The sequence below is a fragment of the Strix uralensis genome, chromosome 32, assembly GCF_047716275.1.
Source record: "Strix uralensis isolate ZFMK-TIS-50842 chromosome 32, bStrUra1, whole genome shotgun sequence".
Lineage (NCBI taxonomy): Eukaryota > Metazoa > Chordata > Aves > Strigiformes > Strigidae > Strix > Strix uralensis.
Genome location: NC_134003.1, coordinates 2,238,774 through 2,254,115, shown reverse-complemented (window position 1 = coordinate 2,254,115; position 15,342 = coordinate 2,238,774). Strand labels below are relative to the sequence as shown.

General features: G+C 66.0%; 2 protein-coding genes across 4 annotated transcripts in view; both read right to left on the bottom strand.

Moving 5' to 3' along the window:
• Positions 1-3,497, bottom strand: part of INTS3 (integrator complex subunit 3) — a 44,198-nt gene extending 40,701 nt beyond the window's left edge. Inside the window, exon 1 of one of the 3 annotated variants that reach the window (XM_074853173.1) lies at positions 3,046-3,497. In XM_074853173.1, the coding sequence (XP_074709274.1) occupies positions 3,046-3,138 (93 nt within the window). In that variant the 5' untranslated portion in view covers positions 3,139-3,497. The remainder of the gene's footprint in view (positions 1-3,045) is intronic. The other 2 variants (XM_074853175.1, XM_074853174.1) reach the window with 2 other exon arrangements.
• A 1,074-nt stretch (positions 3,498-4,571) lies between these two features.
• NPR1 (natriuretic peptide receptor 1) lies at positions 4,572-14,854 on the bottom strand. Its single transcript, XM_074853339.1, has 21 exons — positions 14,173-14,854; positions 12,593-12,792; positions 12,118-12,231; positions 11,337-11,472; positions 11,026-11,117; positions 10,793-10,928; positions 10,621-10,705; positions 10,398-10,518; positions 10,244-10,318; positions 10,038-10,115; positions 9,812-9,916; positions 9,532-9,603; positions 9,271-9,430; positions 9,031-9,186; positions 8,176-8,344; positions 7,947-8,093; positions 7,176-7,368; positions 6,881-7,055; positions 5,589-5,687; positions 5,380-5,471; positions 4,572-4,957 (listed from the first exon to the last, which is right to left on the bottom strand). The coding sequence occupies exons 1-21, from the start codon at positions 14,852-14,854 to the stop codon at positions 4,895-4,897; spliced, it is 3,150 nt and encodes a 1,049-aa protein (XP_074709440.1). The 3' UTR covers positions 4,572-4,894.
• Between the last annotated feature and the right edge of the window lie 488 nt (positions 14,855-15,342).

Genomic DNA, 15,342 nt, shown 5'->3' with positions numbered 1-15,342 from the left:
GCGATACTAATACTGATGTCACTTTGATACGAGGCCAAGACGCGGTCGTGCGAAGGCCGAATTTGAGGCAGGGTTGTCAATCCTCGCCCTGAGAGAGGAGCTGACGCCCCGGCCCCCGGCAGAGCCCGTGTCATCCAGCAGCTCCGCACCGCTCCCGTCCGTGCGGGAACCCCGGGCTGCGGGGCAGCAGCCTGGAAACCTTCTGTTCTCGTCACTGAACATCTGAGCAACTTCTGGCTGAGAATAAACAGCAGGAGCAGATGTTTGCACGCAAGCACCCCGAGGGATGAATGACGGGAAGAGCCATGAAGTCAGGACTGGTAAGTTCCAAGAGCACAGGCATGAACATACTGGAGAAGCAAACGGCAAAGGCTTCCACTCAGCGTCAGAGAAATTAGCTGCCCCTTCTTCACGCAGGGCAGAAATGGTTTCTCCTGCCCGCGGCCGGGCACTGGCGTTACCCGGTGTCTGCCTCTGGCGCGGGGAAGCAGAGCGGCGCGACTCCGGGCACGCCGCAGCCTCTCCCCACCTCATGGTGCCACCCTGGGGACGGCGACAGAAGGGCTGCACGGGCTCGATGTCCCCACGTGTGCTCTCGCAGCAGCGATGGCACCCGAGAGCCTGTCGGGTTGGGGCTGGACCACAGGGCTCCTTTAACGCCGGGGTCTCGCTCTCACGCTACAACTCGCGGGGCGAGATGTTCTAAATTAAACTCCTCACAAAGAGCCCTGCTGCTGGGCGAGGGAGACGTGCCCTGCCCTCTTCGCTGGTGCCACCGCTCCCGCGCCACAGCTGCGGAGCTGCCTGGACTGTTCTGGCCACGGCAGCAACTCCCCAGCTGCCGGCAAAACGAGGTCTGGCTTTCCTGGAGGTTCCTTGGAGGCTACGGGTGACGGAGCAGTGACCTGTTTGCACCAGAGAAAAGCAGCAAATGCAGCCTAAGACGGGCAATAAGCAAGTTACAAGAAGGTTATTTCTACACAGTCACTTCTTGATTAAAATGCAAACACATCACACCAATTATGGAACTGATTAGCGACTCCTTTGCATATCAAAAGGGCTGCAGTGAAGAAGCTATTGAGAAAGAGGTCAACAGTTCTCCACTCCAAGGCAATATGAAAGAAGATGTACTGGTCAGTAATGCAGAGATAATGCCTTTGTGAAACCGGCTTTGTTCCAGGCCGAGCAGCAGCATTATGAAAAAGCAATGGGGCAAAACCCATGAAAATCTCAAATCTAAAGCAGATGAATTATTTGAAAGGGAGGACAAGATCCAGCGGCTGAAAAACAGAGTTAGAAAAATCCCAGTGAGAAATAAGACAACTTGTTGGCAGATAATGCAGCCAATGAACCACCAGAGGAGCTTTGCAAGGAAGTTCAGCGTCAAATAATGTCTTTGATCTGAGACCTGCTGACAGACTCGCAGGATCAGGGTGTGGTTTTCCCTCCTTGGGATAAACGAGAGACGCATCAACTCGCTACTGCCAGGTACGGAGGCTATTTGAAAACACTATTTCTACCTTTTTAGCCAGTTTAATGGTTCACATTCCTGTAGCTCTGCTGCCTCGACCAGAACCCACAGCGAAACGAGACAACAGCTTCTTGAACACGGGGTATGAGATACAATTTTACAAGCTCCAGTCACCTCCTTCTCCCCCAAAACAGATGTGTTCCACTTACTGCCACCAGCAGCTGCGACGACTGCCAAAGGGAAAGACTGGAGGAGGTTTTTCCCTAAACATGGCAGCCTGTTTACTGTGAAAACTCGATGTGCAACGATCCCGCACGGTTTTTCCTGTGTACGCTCCGTTTCCTGTTTGTTGGAGTCTTTAACACGAGAAACATGAAACTTGTGACAGTAAATCCATCAGCGCTCAGGAGTATAATTAATGCCTGAACCAATTCCTTCCAACTGACTGGGCTTTTAGTCAAAAGTGCTGCTTTCCAGGGGTTGAGGAGGGACGGGAGGAAGGCTTGCCAGTTAAGCAAGGCTTGTCTCTGGGAAGTCTTCTCCTTCTGGTACCTGCGTTTGTCTGGATACGGCCCCATCCCCACACCTGAGCTCCACCACGCTCATCGACTCGGCTCCTTCCCAGACCCGATGCTCTCAGGGAAGGATCCGGGTGGGAGCGACCCGGACCCCAGCAGACCCACTTCGGTAGCCTGGAGCTGATTTTCAAGCCCAACCAAAGCTCCCGGCCGTGCCGGGCTCGCAGAGTTGCACAGTCCAAAGCTGGGAACGTTCTGTCCAGACCTGGACAGGACCCAAAACACACATGGGGACCGACGGGTGCTTTGAAGGAATATAAATACACTCCAAATGGCAAAGGACAGTTTCCAGACCTTGAGACCCAGTCATTCCAGTTACCACCCTGTTTTTCTCCTGCAACTGAAATCCAACATGGTTTGTTTTGGTTTTTTTTTTGTCTGCACCATTTCACAGGCCCCGAATACATTCGTTCCCATCACACAATAAACAACCAGTCTCTGCCACACCCGTGGCACCGGGGAAGCCGCCCCTACACCAGCTTTAGGAAGATCCCTGAACACTGCTCCTGCGAGCCAGGTGTAAATCAGGGCCTGAGCAACGTGTCCACCTCGCCCAGGTCCCTGCGCTACCGGCTCTTCCCCGGCTCCTCCGCACCCCGTTATCCTGGGGAGACCCCAAACCTTCCCCACCTGTAAAAGAACCAGCTCTCTCTTTCCAGTGCAGGAAGAGAAGCTCGGTGGGAAGTAGGACAGCACTGTGGGTGAACACGGGTCAGAAACTTTCCCAGATACTGGAGAGATGAGTCCTGTCGGTGCTCAGGCGCGAGGCAAGGTTCACAACCCCGCTCCACAACCTGCGGCCGCCCTGCCCAAGCGCGGCCGGGGCGAGGCGGGCAGGCAGACCCCAGCTGAGAGGTGGTTTCTGTGTAGCGAGCCCCCTCCCCGCACAGGGACGGGCAAGGGGAGCAGCGTGTGCCGCCCTGCCCGCACCCCGTGCGGGGCCGAGCCCGTCACCCACCCCCGGGAGCCCCCCTGCCCCCAGCCCCAGGCACCTACCTCCTCCATCTCATCCTTGGCATCCAGAAGAGTGGAGACCAGCAACTTCCCTCCTCCTCCTGCTGTTCCCCCCTTCCCCTTCTGCATCTCCATGGCTGGGGTGGGGGAGGAGAGGGGGGAAGGCAGCCCCTATCCAGGGGGCTTGACCCGAGAGGAGCCCCCCCCTTCTTGCTTGGCGATCCCCCCCCACCCAGCTCTTCCTCGGGGGAGGACGGGGAGGGGGGTGTTTATGGGAAATACCCCCCCTCCGGAGCACCCCCCGCTCCTGCAATGGGGAGCAATGGGGTGGAGGGGAAAGGGGTCCTCGTCTGCTCCCCAGGGGCTTCACCCCAGACGGGGGGGGGGGTACGGGGGGGCGGAGGGGCTGCTCTTTGACTAGGGCAGGCCTGAGGCCTGCGGCCGTGCTGGGGTGAGGGGGGGCTGTGCTATGGGGGGACCCTACGGGAGGGCGCTGTGGAGGGATCCCGGGGGGCCGTGGGGAGTTGGGAGGGGGGGGTGTCCCGGGGCGGGGGTCCCCGTCGGCCGTGCCAGAGGAGGCCTGTGGGGGGGGGTGGGGAGGCCCCCGGGGGAGGCCTGTGGTGAGGGAGTCCCGGGGGGGCCCCCCGCGGGGGGGGGGTGTGACAGGTCCCGCGGTGCGAGGCAGGGCAGGGCGGGCGCTGCGGCTGCCGCCGGGGCCGGGGGGGGCTCCGCCGGGCGGCGGGGCGGGGGTCTCGGTGCCGGGGGGAGGGGAGCGGCGGCTCCGCACCCCCCGCCCAGCGCCGCCGACCGGAAGTCACTGGGAGAGGGACGGGAGGGCCCGGGCGGAAGAGGAAGCGCGCGACGGCAGGAAGTGCCCGCCCCCTCCCTGTCTCTGGCCAATGGCAACGGATATACGGCTCGGAGTGACAGCGCGGGTAAGCCGGCCTGGGGGGGCGGGGCCGTGACGGGCTGCTCGGCCAATGGGGCGGCGGGGGCGGGGGAGGGGGCGGGGCCTGGCCCGGGTGGGCGCTCCGCGGGCGGGTGGGACCCTCCGGATACCCCGAACCCCCCGGAACCTCCCCGGGACCCCCCGGATACCCCGAACCCCCCGGACCCTCCCGGATACCGCGAACCCCCCGGACCCCCCCGGGACCACCAGGACTTACCCGGGGCCCCCCCGGGACTCCCCAGGACCCTCCCGAGACTCCCCTGGATCCCCCCAGACCCCCTGGACCCTTCCGGGACCCCCCCGGGACGTGCATGGCCGGGACCCCCCTCCCCAACGCTCCCTCTCGGGCAGCCCCCCAGTCCCCTGCCCTCGGGACCCCCCCAGCCCCCCTCTGGCCCCACAGAGCCCCCTAAAAAGACCCCCCCGGGGTGCCCCCTCTTTCAAAGCCCCCCCCAGAGCCTCCCCTTCCCCGCAGGGGAGTTTGGGTGCTGTGAGGCCGCTGCCGCTCGGGGAGACCCCCGGAGCCCCCCAATATCCCAGTGGGACCAGGATGCGTGGGGACACCCGATGTGGGGTGCGGGGGGGGGCGCAGGGGGACCCCACTGAGACCCACGGCGGGTGCGTACACACCAGCTTTATTACAAAAATTAGAGCTCTAGTGACCCCCACCCGGGGTCCGGGGCTGTCCCCCCGTGTCCCCCCCCATCGCCCCCCCGGCCTCAGCCAGGGTTAGGCCACGAGGCTGCTTGGGGACGGGGTGTGTCCCCCCCCCCGGGAGCCGTTTTGGGGTTCAGCTTGGGGAGTGCGGTGCAGTTGGGGGGGTGCGCCCGGCCCCCATCTGCTGGCGGTGCCCCCCGCTTGGCCCCGGCCCGGGGGGGGGCCTTGGGGGTGCTGCCGGGACCAGCCCCGCGGGCCCTGGGTGCTGCTGGGAGGTGGGGGGGGTCAGCCCCGGGTGCTGCTCCCACGCTCCCCCAGCAGCCAGTAGGTCCTCACCTTGCCCTTGCCCTGTGGAGAGAGGGGGGGGCGGTGAAGGGGGTGCAGGGGGGGGCCATTGCGTCAAGGGTTGGGGTGCAGGGGAGGGGGCGCATTGCCCTAAGGTCGGGGTGCAGGGGGGGGCTCATTGCCTCAGGGGTTGGGGTGTGGGGGGGGCCATTGCGTCAAGGGTTGGGGTGTGGGGGGGGGTCCCACTGACCCAGGGTTGGGGTGTGGGGGGGCCATTGCCCCAGGGTTGGGGTGCGGGGGGGCCATTGCGTCAAGGGTTGGGGTGTTGGGGGGGGCTCATTGCCTCAGGGGTTGGGGTGCAGGGGGGGGTCATTGCCCCAGCAGAGCTGCGGGATGAGGATGCAGAGGGGGGACCCAGCTGGGGGTCCCCCACTGGGGCAGCCATTGAGGGGGGGGCTGGGGCTGTGGGGGGGGCCGGCACCCACCTTCATCTCCACGTCACCCCGCAGCTCCAGCTCGAAGCAGCCGAACTCCTCCAGCACGGCCTTGGTCACCGCCGAGATGTGGATCTTCAGGGCTGGCGGGAGGCGGTTCCCTCAGCACCCATGGGTGCCCGGCCTCAGCCTCAACAGCACCCGTGGGTGCCCAGCCCCAGCCCCAGCAGCACCCATGGGTGCCCAGCCGGGCCCCTCACCTTCCCCGTTGGACTCCATGCGCGAGGCCGTGTTCACCGTGTCCCCGAAGAGGCAGTACCGGGGCATTTTGAGACCCACGACGCCGGCGCAGACGGGTCCTGTGGGACACCCGGTCAGTCCCCCCCGACGGCCCCGAGTCCGCACCCGGCCCTGCTCTGGCTGGGAGCTCCCCCCCCCCAGTGTCCCCACTGTCCCCCTGGGTGCTGGTGTCCCCTCCCGTCCCTGGGGTCCGTGTGAGGGCTGGGTGTCCTGTCCCCTTGTCCCTGCTGGCCCGTGTCAGTGCTGTGTCCCCCCCCCATCAAGCCATGCGGGTGCCATGTCCCCGTCCCCCCTGACCCATAGAGGTGCCAAGTCCCTGTCCCCATCCCCACTGACCTGTACAGGTGCCATGTCCCTGTCCCCATCGCTGCTGACCCATATGGCTGCCTTGTCCCCATCCCTGTCCCTGCTGACCCATATGAGTGCCATGTCCCCATTCTTGTCCCCATCCCCGCTGACCCGTACAGGTGCCATGTCCCCATTCCTGTCCCCACTGACCCACTCAGGTGCCATGTCCCTGTGCCCATCCCTGTCCCCACTGACCCATACAGGTGCCATGTCCCCATTCCTGTCCCCTTCCCTGTCCCCACTGACCCATATGGCTGCCTTGTCCCCATCCCTGACCCGCTGACCCGTGTTGGTGCCATGTCCCCATCCCCATCCCTGTCCCCGCTGACCCATGTGGATGCCATGTCCCCATCCCCATCCCTGTCCCCGCTGACCCATACAGGTGCCATGTCCCCATTCCTGTCCCCATCCCTGTCCCCGCTGACCCACACAGGTGCCATGTCCCCATTCCTGTCCCTGTCTCCATCCCCGCTGACCCGTGTTGGTGCCATGTCCCCATCCCCATCCCTGTCCCCGCTGACCCACACAGGTGCCATGTCCCCATCCCCATCCCTGTCCCCGCTGACCCATGTGGATGCCATGTCCCCATCCCCATCCCTGTCCCCGCTGACCCATACGAGTGCCATGTCCCCATTCCTGTCCCCGTCCCTGTCCCCGCTGACCCATGTGGATGCCATGTCCCCATCCCCATCCCTGTCCCTGCTGACCCATACAGGTGCCATGTCCCCATTCCTGTCCCCATCCCTGTCCCCGCTGACCCACACAGGTGCCTGTCCCCATCCCCATCCCTGTCCCCGCTGACCCATACAGGTGCCATGTCCCCATTCCTGTCCCCATCCCTGTCCCCACTGACCCACACAGGTGCCATGTCCCCATTCCTGTCCCCGTCCCTGTCCTCGCTGACCCGTGTGGATGCCGATGCGCAGCTTGAGCTGCTGCTGCGGCCGGTGGCGGATGCGGAAGGAGTGGACGGCGTCCAGCAGCGCCAGGGCCATGCGAGCCACCTCCCGGGCGTGCAGCTTCCCGTTGCGCACCGGCAGCCCCGACACCACCATGTAGGCGTCCCCGATCGTCTCCACCTGGGTAGCGGAGGACACACACACCCCCCCCCCGTCGGGGACACGCCATGGGTGCGACGCCGGCTCTGGGGCGTGACCCACGGTACATGTATGTTCACGCATGTGCGGGCGTGTCCTCACCTTGTAGACGTCGAAGTTGTCGATGATGGCGTCGAAGCACGTGTAGAGGTCGTTGAGGAGCGTCACCACCTGCATGGGGGTGCTCTCGGCCGACAGCGCCGTGAACCCCACGATGTCGCTGAAGTAGATGGTGACGCTGTCGAAAGCCTCTGCCTGCACCGTCTCCCCCCGCTTCAGCTGTTCCGCCACCGAGCTGGGGGGGCAGGGGGTGGGTGAAGGGGGGGACAAACAGCCCCCCAACCCCTCCCAGGCTGCTGGGGGGGTTCTCGGGGTGTCCAACCCTCTGAGGACCCCCAGCCCTGAGCCATGAGGGGGGGCCGGGGTCATTCCTGGCCCCTTTAGGTCCCTCAAGCACCAAAGACCATGGCAGGAGGTTCTTGGGGTCTCCAGCCCTCCAAGCACCCCCAGTCCTGAACCACGTTGGGGTACCTGGTCACTTCAGGCACCCCCCGAGCCATGCAGTGGTCTGGGGGGGTCCCCAGTTTCTCCAAACACCCCCAGCCCCAAGCCACGTGGAGGTCCTTGGGGTCCCCACCCTTTCTAAGCATTCCCAGCCCCAAGCAACATGGGAGTCCCCAGGGGGGCCCCAGCCCCTCCAAACCCCCCAGCCCCAAGCCCTGTGGGGGGTCCTTGTTGCCCCCAGCCCCTCCAAGCCCACCCAGCCATGCAGGGCACCCATGGGGGACCCCCAGCCCGGGGCAGGCAGGGATGCCAGTGTGATGTCCAGCAGTAAGGGGGTGCACAGAGGGCCGGGACCCCGCCGGTGCTCACTGGGGCAGGATCTGGTAGAGGAGAGCCTCAGCCTTGCGCTTCTCCTCCAGGTAGGCTTGGGTTCGCTCCTCCACCAGCTCCTCCAGGTTGTTGGCGTACTGCTCCATGCGCGACAGCAGGTTGTCCAGGATGTTGCTGCTGCTCTCCCTGCGGGCAGGGGGTGAGCACCCACCCGGGGACCCTTTTTGGGGTCACCCATCACCCACGAGGCGGGGGGAGGTGGATGTACCTGTTGAACTTGCGGAGCTGGACCTTGATCTGGTTGAAGTCGGGGCGCTCCAGGACGTCCTCGGCCCAGCAGTGCTGCATCAGCTGGCCCAGCTCCTCCATGTGGCACCCCACGTTGGCCGAGGGGCGGAAGCTGGGGCGCTCCCCACTCTTCACCCGCTCGATGATCTCTACAGGGCCAAGCACCCATCAACAGGTCCAAGCACTCATCAGCTGGCCCAATAACGCATCCGCAGGGCTAAGCACCCGTCACAGCACGTCCAAGCACCCATCAGCAAGTCCAACAACCCATCAATTGGTTCAAGGACCCACCAGCAGGTCCGATAACCTGCCAGCAGGTCCGACCAGTGGGTCCAACAACCCATCAGCTGGTCCAATAACCCATCAACAGGTCCAAGAACCCATCACAGCAGGTCCAACAACCCATCAGCAGGGCTAAGCACCCATCACAGCATGTTCAAGCACCCATCAAGCGAGGCCAACCACCCATCAGTTGGTCCAAGAACCCATCAGCAGGTCCAGTAACCTCTCAGCAGGTCCAAACACCCACCAATGGATCCAAGCACCCATCAGCAAGTCCAACAACCCATCACAGCATGTCCAAGCACCCATCAATTGGTTCAAGCACCCACCAGCAGGTCTGATAACCTGCCAGCAGGCCCAACCAGTGGGTCCAACCACCCATCAGCTGGTCCAAGAACCCATCACAACAGGTCCAAGAACCCATCAGCAGATCTAAGCACCCATCAGCAGGACCAGTCACCCATCAGCGGGGCCAAGCACCTCTCAGCAGGGCCAAAAACCCATTAGGTGGTCCAACAACCCCTCAACAGGTCCCTGGCACCACCCTGCTCACCTTTGGGGCTCAGGTCCAGCCCCTCCACGTAGAAGACACCGTTGCGCAGGGCGATCTCTTGCAGGATGATGCCGAAGCTGTAAACGTCGCCCTTCTGCGTGCCGCGGGCCGGCGGCAACTCCATCCGCAGCAGCTCGGGCGCCGTCCACAGCTTCTCTGTGGCACCAGGGAGGGGGCTCAGGCCGGACAGGGCCCCCGGGCAGGGGCTACTCCCGGGGTTGGGGGTCAAGGGGTGCTCACTGGCGAAGAGCGCGTGGGAGTCCTCGCCGTCGGGGGCCACGCGGAAGCTCTCCAGCCCGTAGTCCGTGATCTTCAGCACGAAGCGGCTGTCCACCACACAGTTGGAGGACTTGAGGTTCCCGTGGGAGACGATCACCCCGTTGTGCAGGAACTGCATCCCCTGGCAGGGCGGAGAGCGGTCAGAACTGGTTGTACCCCCACTTCCATGGGAACGGTGGACCTCTGTGGGAACTGGGTGCCTGGTGGGAACCAGCTTGATACCTTGACGATGTCAAGGGTGAGGGAATAGCGGAACATCCAGTCCAGCGTGATGCTCTCGTTCTCCAAGATGTCCTGGGGACACGAGGGTCACATCGTTGGCCCCCCACCATGGATGGGCCCCGATGTGGGGGACAGCATCCAACTGCCCGCTGCAGTCGGCTCCCTCCCACCCTGGGCACCAGCAGAGCAGCTCTGGGCAGCCCCAACGCTGGGTGATGGGCACTGGAGGGAGAACGTCCAGCCCTGGACGGCTGCCAGGGAGCCGGGACCCCTCCGGTACCTGGAGGCTCCCGCGGGGGCAGTACTCGGTCAGGATGCAGATGTTGGGGGGGTCGGTGCAGGCGCCGATGAAGCGGGTCAGATGCTCGTTTTGGACATCCCGCATCTGAGGTGGAGCAGGGTGTGGGACCAGGTTCATGGCACTTCCCCCCCTCCCCGCCCATCCAGGGGACACAGAGCTGGGCACCCCCATCCCACCACGCGGCGCTGAGCCAGGGACCACCTACGTGCTTCAGCTCGAACAAGACCTTGCGCGTCAGCTCGATGCGCTTGCGGTTGAGGTGCTTCACGGCCACGAGGTTGCCCTGGGTAGACACGGGGTGGTGGGTTCCCAGCGGCGTGGTGGGTTCCCAGCAGGGTCATGGGTGCCTGGTGGGGTGATGGGTGCCCGGTGGGGTGGTGGGTGCCCATCACCACTCCCACCCCCCCATACCTTGTAATACGCCGTCTTGGCGTAGACCTGGAACTGCCCCTCCGCGGTCATCAACGAGCCGTAGTTGGAGCCCCTCTGGCAGAAGGGACATGGGGTGAGCCCGGTCCCTGGTCCCCGTCCCCGGAGCAGGGCTGGGGACGGGCTGGGTGCTCACCAGGGAGAGGGTGAGCTTGCTGCCGGCGCTCCGGAGGTGTTTCTCCAAGCTGCTCATCTGCACGTCTTCCCAACGGACACGCCACAGCTCGGCCTCCAGCTCCTTCTCCAGCTGCAGCTTCCTGCGCCGGGAGGGCAGGGTGAGACCCCCCGCGTGTGTCCCCCCACCTCCGGGGACAGCGGCTCAGCCTGGGGGTCACCCTCCCCGACCCTGGCACCCCCACCTGTAGATGAAGAAGGAGGTGACGGTGATGGCCAGGAGGATCAGGCTGACCACGAGGGACAGGACCTCCAGGGTGGACAGGCTGGCTGCACAGCGAGAGGAGGGCGGTGAGGGGCTGGCGGGTGCCCGGGGTGGGGGTCTCCTGTGTGTGTCCCCCCCCCGACACCACTCACCTTTGCGGCACAGCGGGTCGCTGTTATCGAAGCCGCAGGGGGGGACGTCAGAGGGGACCACGTTCCCCGGCCAGTGGATCTCACGCCCCGGCACCATCTGGATCTTCTTGGTGGTGCCGTTGTAGTTGGCCACGATCTTGGAGGGGTCGGGGGGGACGGGGGGACACAAGAAATGGGTGGGAGGAGGCCCCCGGCTGCCCCGTGGGACCAGCTGCCCCCGCGCCGGGGCTCACCTGGAAGTCCCCCCGCACGGGGTCCATGTCCCACAGGGAGTAGTCGCTCTCCCGGTCCCCGTTCTCGTCGATCTTCAGGAAACCGGTGACACCTGGGGACAGAGGGTGGGGGGCTGAGGAGGGGGGACCCCGAGGACCCCAGCCCATGGGTGGGGGCGTCCAATCCCAAAATACCATCCTGGGAGCGGAGCAGGTGGGCGCCTGGCAGGCAGCAGCTGGCTGGGATGGGGACGGGGATGGGGACGGGGATGGGATGGGGATGGGGATGGGGAAGGGGACAGGGATGGGGCCGGGGAGGGTCCGGGGCTCACCGTAGAAGGTGCGGTTCCACATCTGGCGGGTGATGGCGGAGGCGTTGGTGATGGAGCCGCCCCGCTCCAGCGTCTCGTTGACGGCCTGGGCGTAGAGCAGCACCCCGTCGTGGAAGGCGGCCGCGATGAAGTTCATCTGGGGGCACGGAGATGGCTCGGGGACGGGGCGCAGCGGGGTCCCCGTCCACTCGTCCCCAGCAGCGCCACATCATCCCGCAGCTCCTCGTCCCCAGCAGCCTCAGATCCATCCTCTGCCCTGGCTCCAGCTCATGTCCCCTTGTCCCTTTGTCCCCAGCTCCATCCCATGTCCCCTTGTCCCGTTGTCCCCTTGTCCCCAGCTCCATCCCATGTCCCTCAGTAGCTCCAGCTCCATCCCTTGTCCCCTTGTCCCTTTGTTCCCAGCTGCATCCCATGTCCCCACAGCCCCAGCTCCATCCCCACCCCACGTCCCCTTGTCCCCAGCTCCACCCCATGTCCCTCAGCAGCTCCATCTCCATCTCGTGTCCCCTTGTCCCCAGCTCCATCCCTTGTCCCCAGCTTCATTCTGTGCCCCCACAGCCCCAGCTCCATCCCGTGTCCCCTTGTCCCCAGCTCCATTCCTTGTCCCCTTGTCCCCAGCTCCATTCTGTGCCCCCCAGTAGCTCCAGCTCCATCCCGTGCCCCCTTGTCCCCTCGTCTCTTCGTCCCCAGCTCCATCCCTTGTCCTCACGTCCCCTTGTCCCCAGCTCCCTCCAGTGCCCCCCTGGCCCCGTGCCCCCCCGCTCCCCCCGCCGTGTCCCACCAAGCCGTCCTTCATGGAGAAGTTGAAGTGGGCGAGTGCCTCCTCCTTCAGCCGCGCCAGGAAGGGCTGGTACTCGGGGTTCTCGGGCTCCTTGTAGGTGATGATGGTGACGGCCTGGGATGGGGGGGGAGCAGCTGGCAGCGGGGCCGGCTGCACCCCCCCTGGGGACGGGGGTCCCGGGCGCTGCCTGTCCTTCCTCCTGTGAACAGCCTCTGCACCAGGCAGCGCCGAGCTGGGACCCGGGGGCCATTAATCTCGTTTCCTTCCTCCTCGGCGGTTGCCAGCAGTGGGGAGCGAGCAGGGGGGGGTGTGGGGGGAGATGGGGGGGAGCTGCTCCACCAGCTCCAGCACCCGCCGCGGCCCCCGCGCGCCGTGCCGGGGCGCGCACGCGCAGGCGGGTGCCCGTGGACGTGCACACGCGTGTGGCGGCGGGTTCCTCGTGCACCCGCGGGCGCGGGGAGTGCCCGGGGCTCACCTCGAAGGCTCGGCGGGCGCTGGCGTCGTGGCGGTCCCCCCGCTTCCAGGGCCGCTGGGGCTCGGGGAAGCGGCTGCCCTGCAGGCTGGCCCCGAAGATGTCGATGTAGAAGAAGGCGAAGTCGCCGCGGGTCAGCCCCTCGCGTCCCGCCTGCAGCATCAGCTCCCGCAGCGTCTCCGGGGCGCAGCACACGTAGACGACTGCGCGGGGGGAGACGGCTCATGGCACCCCAAGATCCCCCCTATCCCCGGGGCACCCTGAGACCCCCCCCTCCCTGCATCCCCAGGACACCCCAGCCCAGCACCCCGAAGGTCCCCGGTTAACGCACGACACGGGAGAGGTCGTGTGGTTGGGTCATGGGGCTGAGCGAGATGTCGGGGAGCCGGGGGGTCCCCAACCCCGCTGCCTGCCACCCCCCCACCCTGCACCCTGCCCGCCTCTGCCCTCCGCTGTGGGCGCCAGGCTGAGGTTTCCTGTTTTCCCGACTCCGTTTCCTCCTCCCTGCGGCCCAGATCGCCGGCAGAGATTGATTCTGGGCGGCGTGGTGACCCCGGTGGGTGCCGCCTGCCCCACCGCCGGCGTCCCCAGGGCACGGGGGTGCGGTGCCGGCGGGACCCCGGGGTGCTGCCTGACATGGGGCTCAGCCGTGCCACCCACCGGGAGCATGGGGCCCCAAAATAGCACCCAGAGAGGTGAAGCAGCAAGATGGCGAGGCCAGGGACGGCCAGACGCCACCCACCCAGTGCCAGCCCCGCCGGCACCCACTTCCCTGGTACCACCCGGGACGGCTCTGGCTGGAGCAGCTGGCGGGGACGGGGACGGGGCCAGGCTGGGCCACCCGGCTGGAGGGGAGCGGGGCAGGCGGCCATGCTCAGCAGCTCCCGGTGGGGCACAACGTGGGGTGGGGGTTCGGGGGGGGGGTCAGGGTGCGGGTTGGGGCAGCACATGCGTGTGCGGACATGTGGAACGCCCATGGACAGCCGTGAACACCCGTGTAGTGCTGTGGTCACCCGTGAACACCCGTGTACTGCCGTGGTCATCTGTGTACTGCCGTGAACACCCGTGTACTGCCGTGGTCATCCGTGTACTGCCGTGAACACCCGTGCACAGCCGTGCTCACCCAGGTACACCCGCGTGGAGCTGTGCACACTTGTACACACCCGTGTACTGCCACAAACACCCGTGTGCTGCTGTGAACGCCCGTGCACAGCCGGGCACACCCGTCTACACCCGCGTGGAGCTGCGTGGAGCCGTGCACAGTCGTGCTCACCCGTGTACTGCCGTGAACACCCGTGCACAGCCACACACACCCACGTACACCCGTGCGGGGCTGCGCACACCCGTCTACACCCGCGTGGAGCTGCGCACACTCGTGAACAGCCGTGCACAGCCGCACACACCCGTGTACCGCCGTGAACACCCGTGCGCAGCCGTGCGGAGCCGTGCCCTTCCACACACCGCACCGGCACCCCGCTGCCGCCTCCCCGTACCCCCCCTCCCCGTGCCGGCGCACGGCCAGTCCCCCCCCACCGGTGTGTGCGTGTGTGTGTGTGTGTGCGCGCGTGTCCCCTGTCACTCACTGCGTCCCTTCTGCTTGATCTCCTGGATGATGAAGGAGAAGTTGCCGCCGTCGCGGAAGACGACGTCCATGACAGTGAGGTTGCGCAGGGTGGGCAGCTGGACGTACAACCCCTCGGCGGCGAAGAAGTACGGCCGGTCGTCCACCTTCTCGTCCCAGTAAACCAGTAAAGCCCGACGCGTCCAGTTGAAACGCCGATGGAGCTGCACGCCCAGTTCACCCAGTTTGCGGTGACTGGGGCCGGCGCGGGTGGTCAACCCGAATTGCTCCCGCTTGTCGTCGAAGCCGTGGGCTTCGGCACCCGCCGTCACTAGTGGAAGGCGCCAGTGGCTGGTGAACCGGGCAACCGGTGCTGCCGTGTAGACGCAACCGGGTCCCAGAAAAGCGGCGGGGTGATGAGCGAGCCGTAGGTCGACGGCGGCCAACGGCGCGGCCATTTCGGAGCAAACCCCGTGTCCATCCTCGCTGCTCCCGAAAACCCACCGTAGGGTGAAACCGGGTAATAAATCGGGCCGGGCGTTAACGGCGGCGGCGGCTAAACGCACCGCCGGCCCCACGCGTGGCCAAGCCCACGGGTAGGTGAGGTTGCGTTCGGGTAACACCACCGCTAGTGTCAGCGCGGTTGTCCCCGTCGTCGCCGCCACCGTCGCCGCGCCGCAGAGCACGGCCAGCACCGCCAGCATCGCCCACGGAGAGTGGCTTTTCCCCCCGCGGAGGGGCTGAGCCCTTCCTTCCCCCCCCCCTCGGTGACACAAAGGGCCGTTATCATCCACACCGACCTTAACTCCTTCCTGCCCGCCCCCACGGCATCCACCGAGGACCGGGCTGGAGGATGGGGCCGCCCGGTGGTGGGTGTGGATATCCCCACCCGTGGGCTGAGACCTGATAAACTCATCAGCGGGCAGGGAACGTCTCGCAGCCCCAGTCCCCGTCGCGTCCCCACGGAGCGGCTCCCCCCGCGCCCCCGCCGGGCTTCGGGCGGCCCCGAGGGGGCTCCGGGGGGGGGGGGGGGGGGGGGGGGGGGGGCTCGGGCACCTCTTCCCTCCGCCCTCCCCGCGCCGTGGGAGCTCCGCGTCCCGGTCGCGGCAGCGCCGGGGAAATGGGGAGTTACCCCGCGCAGATGCGGCTCCGGGGGCCGCGCGGCTCCGGGGGCCACGCGCAGCGCTCGGGG

Excerpts from the sequence above, each read along its gene's own strand:
- NPR1 (XM_074853339.1), bottom strand. The coding sequence starts at position 14,854 with ATGCTGGCGGTGCTGGCCGTGCTCTGCGGCGCGGCGACGGTGGCGGCG. Across the intron at positions 9,431-9,531 it reads TCACCCTTGACATCGTCAAG|GGGATGCAGTTCCTGCACAA; the intron begins GTATCAAGCTGG and ends CCGCCCTGCCAG. Across the intron at positions 8,345-9,030 it reads GCTGGACCTGAGCCCCAAAG|AGATCATCGAGCGGGTGAAG; the intron begins GTGAGCAGGGTG and ends TTGGCCCTGTAG.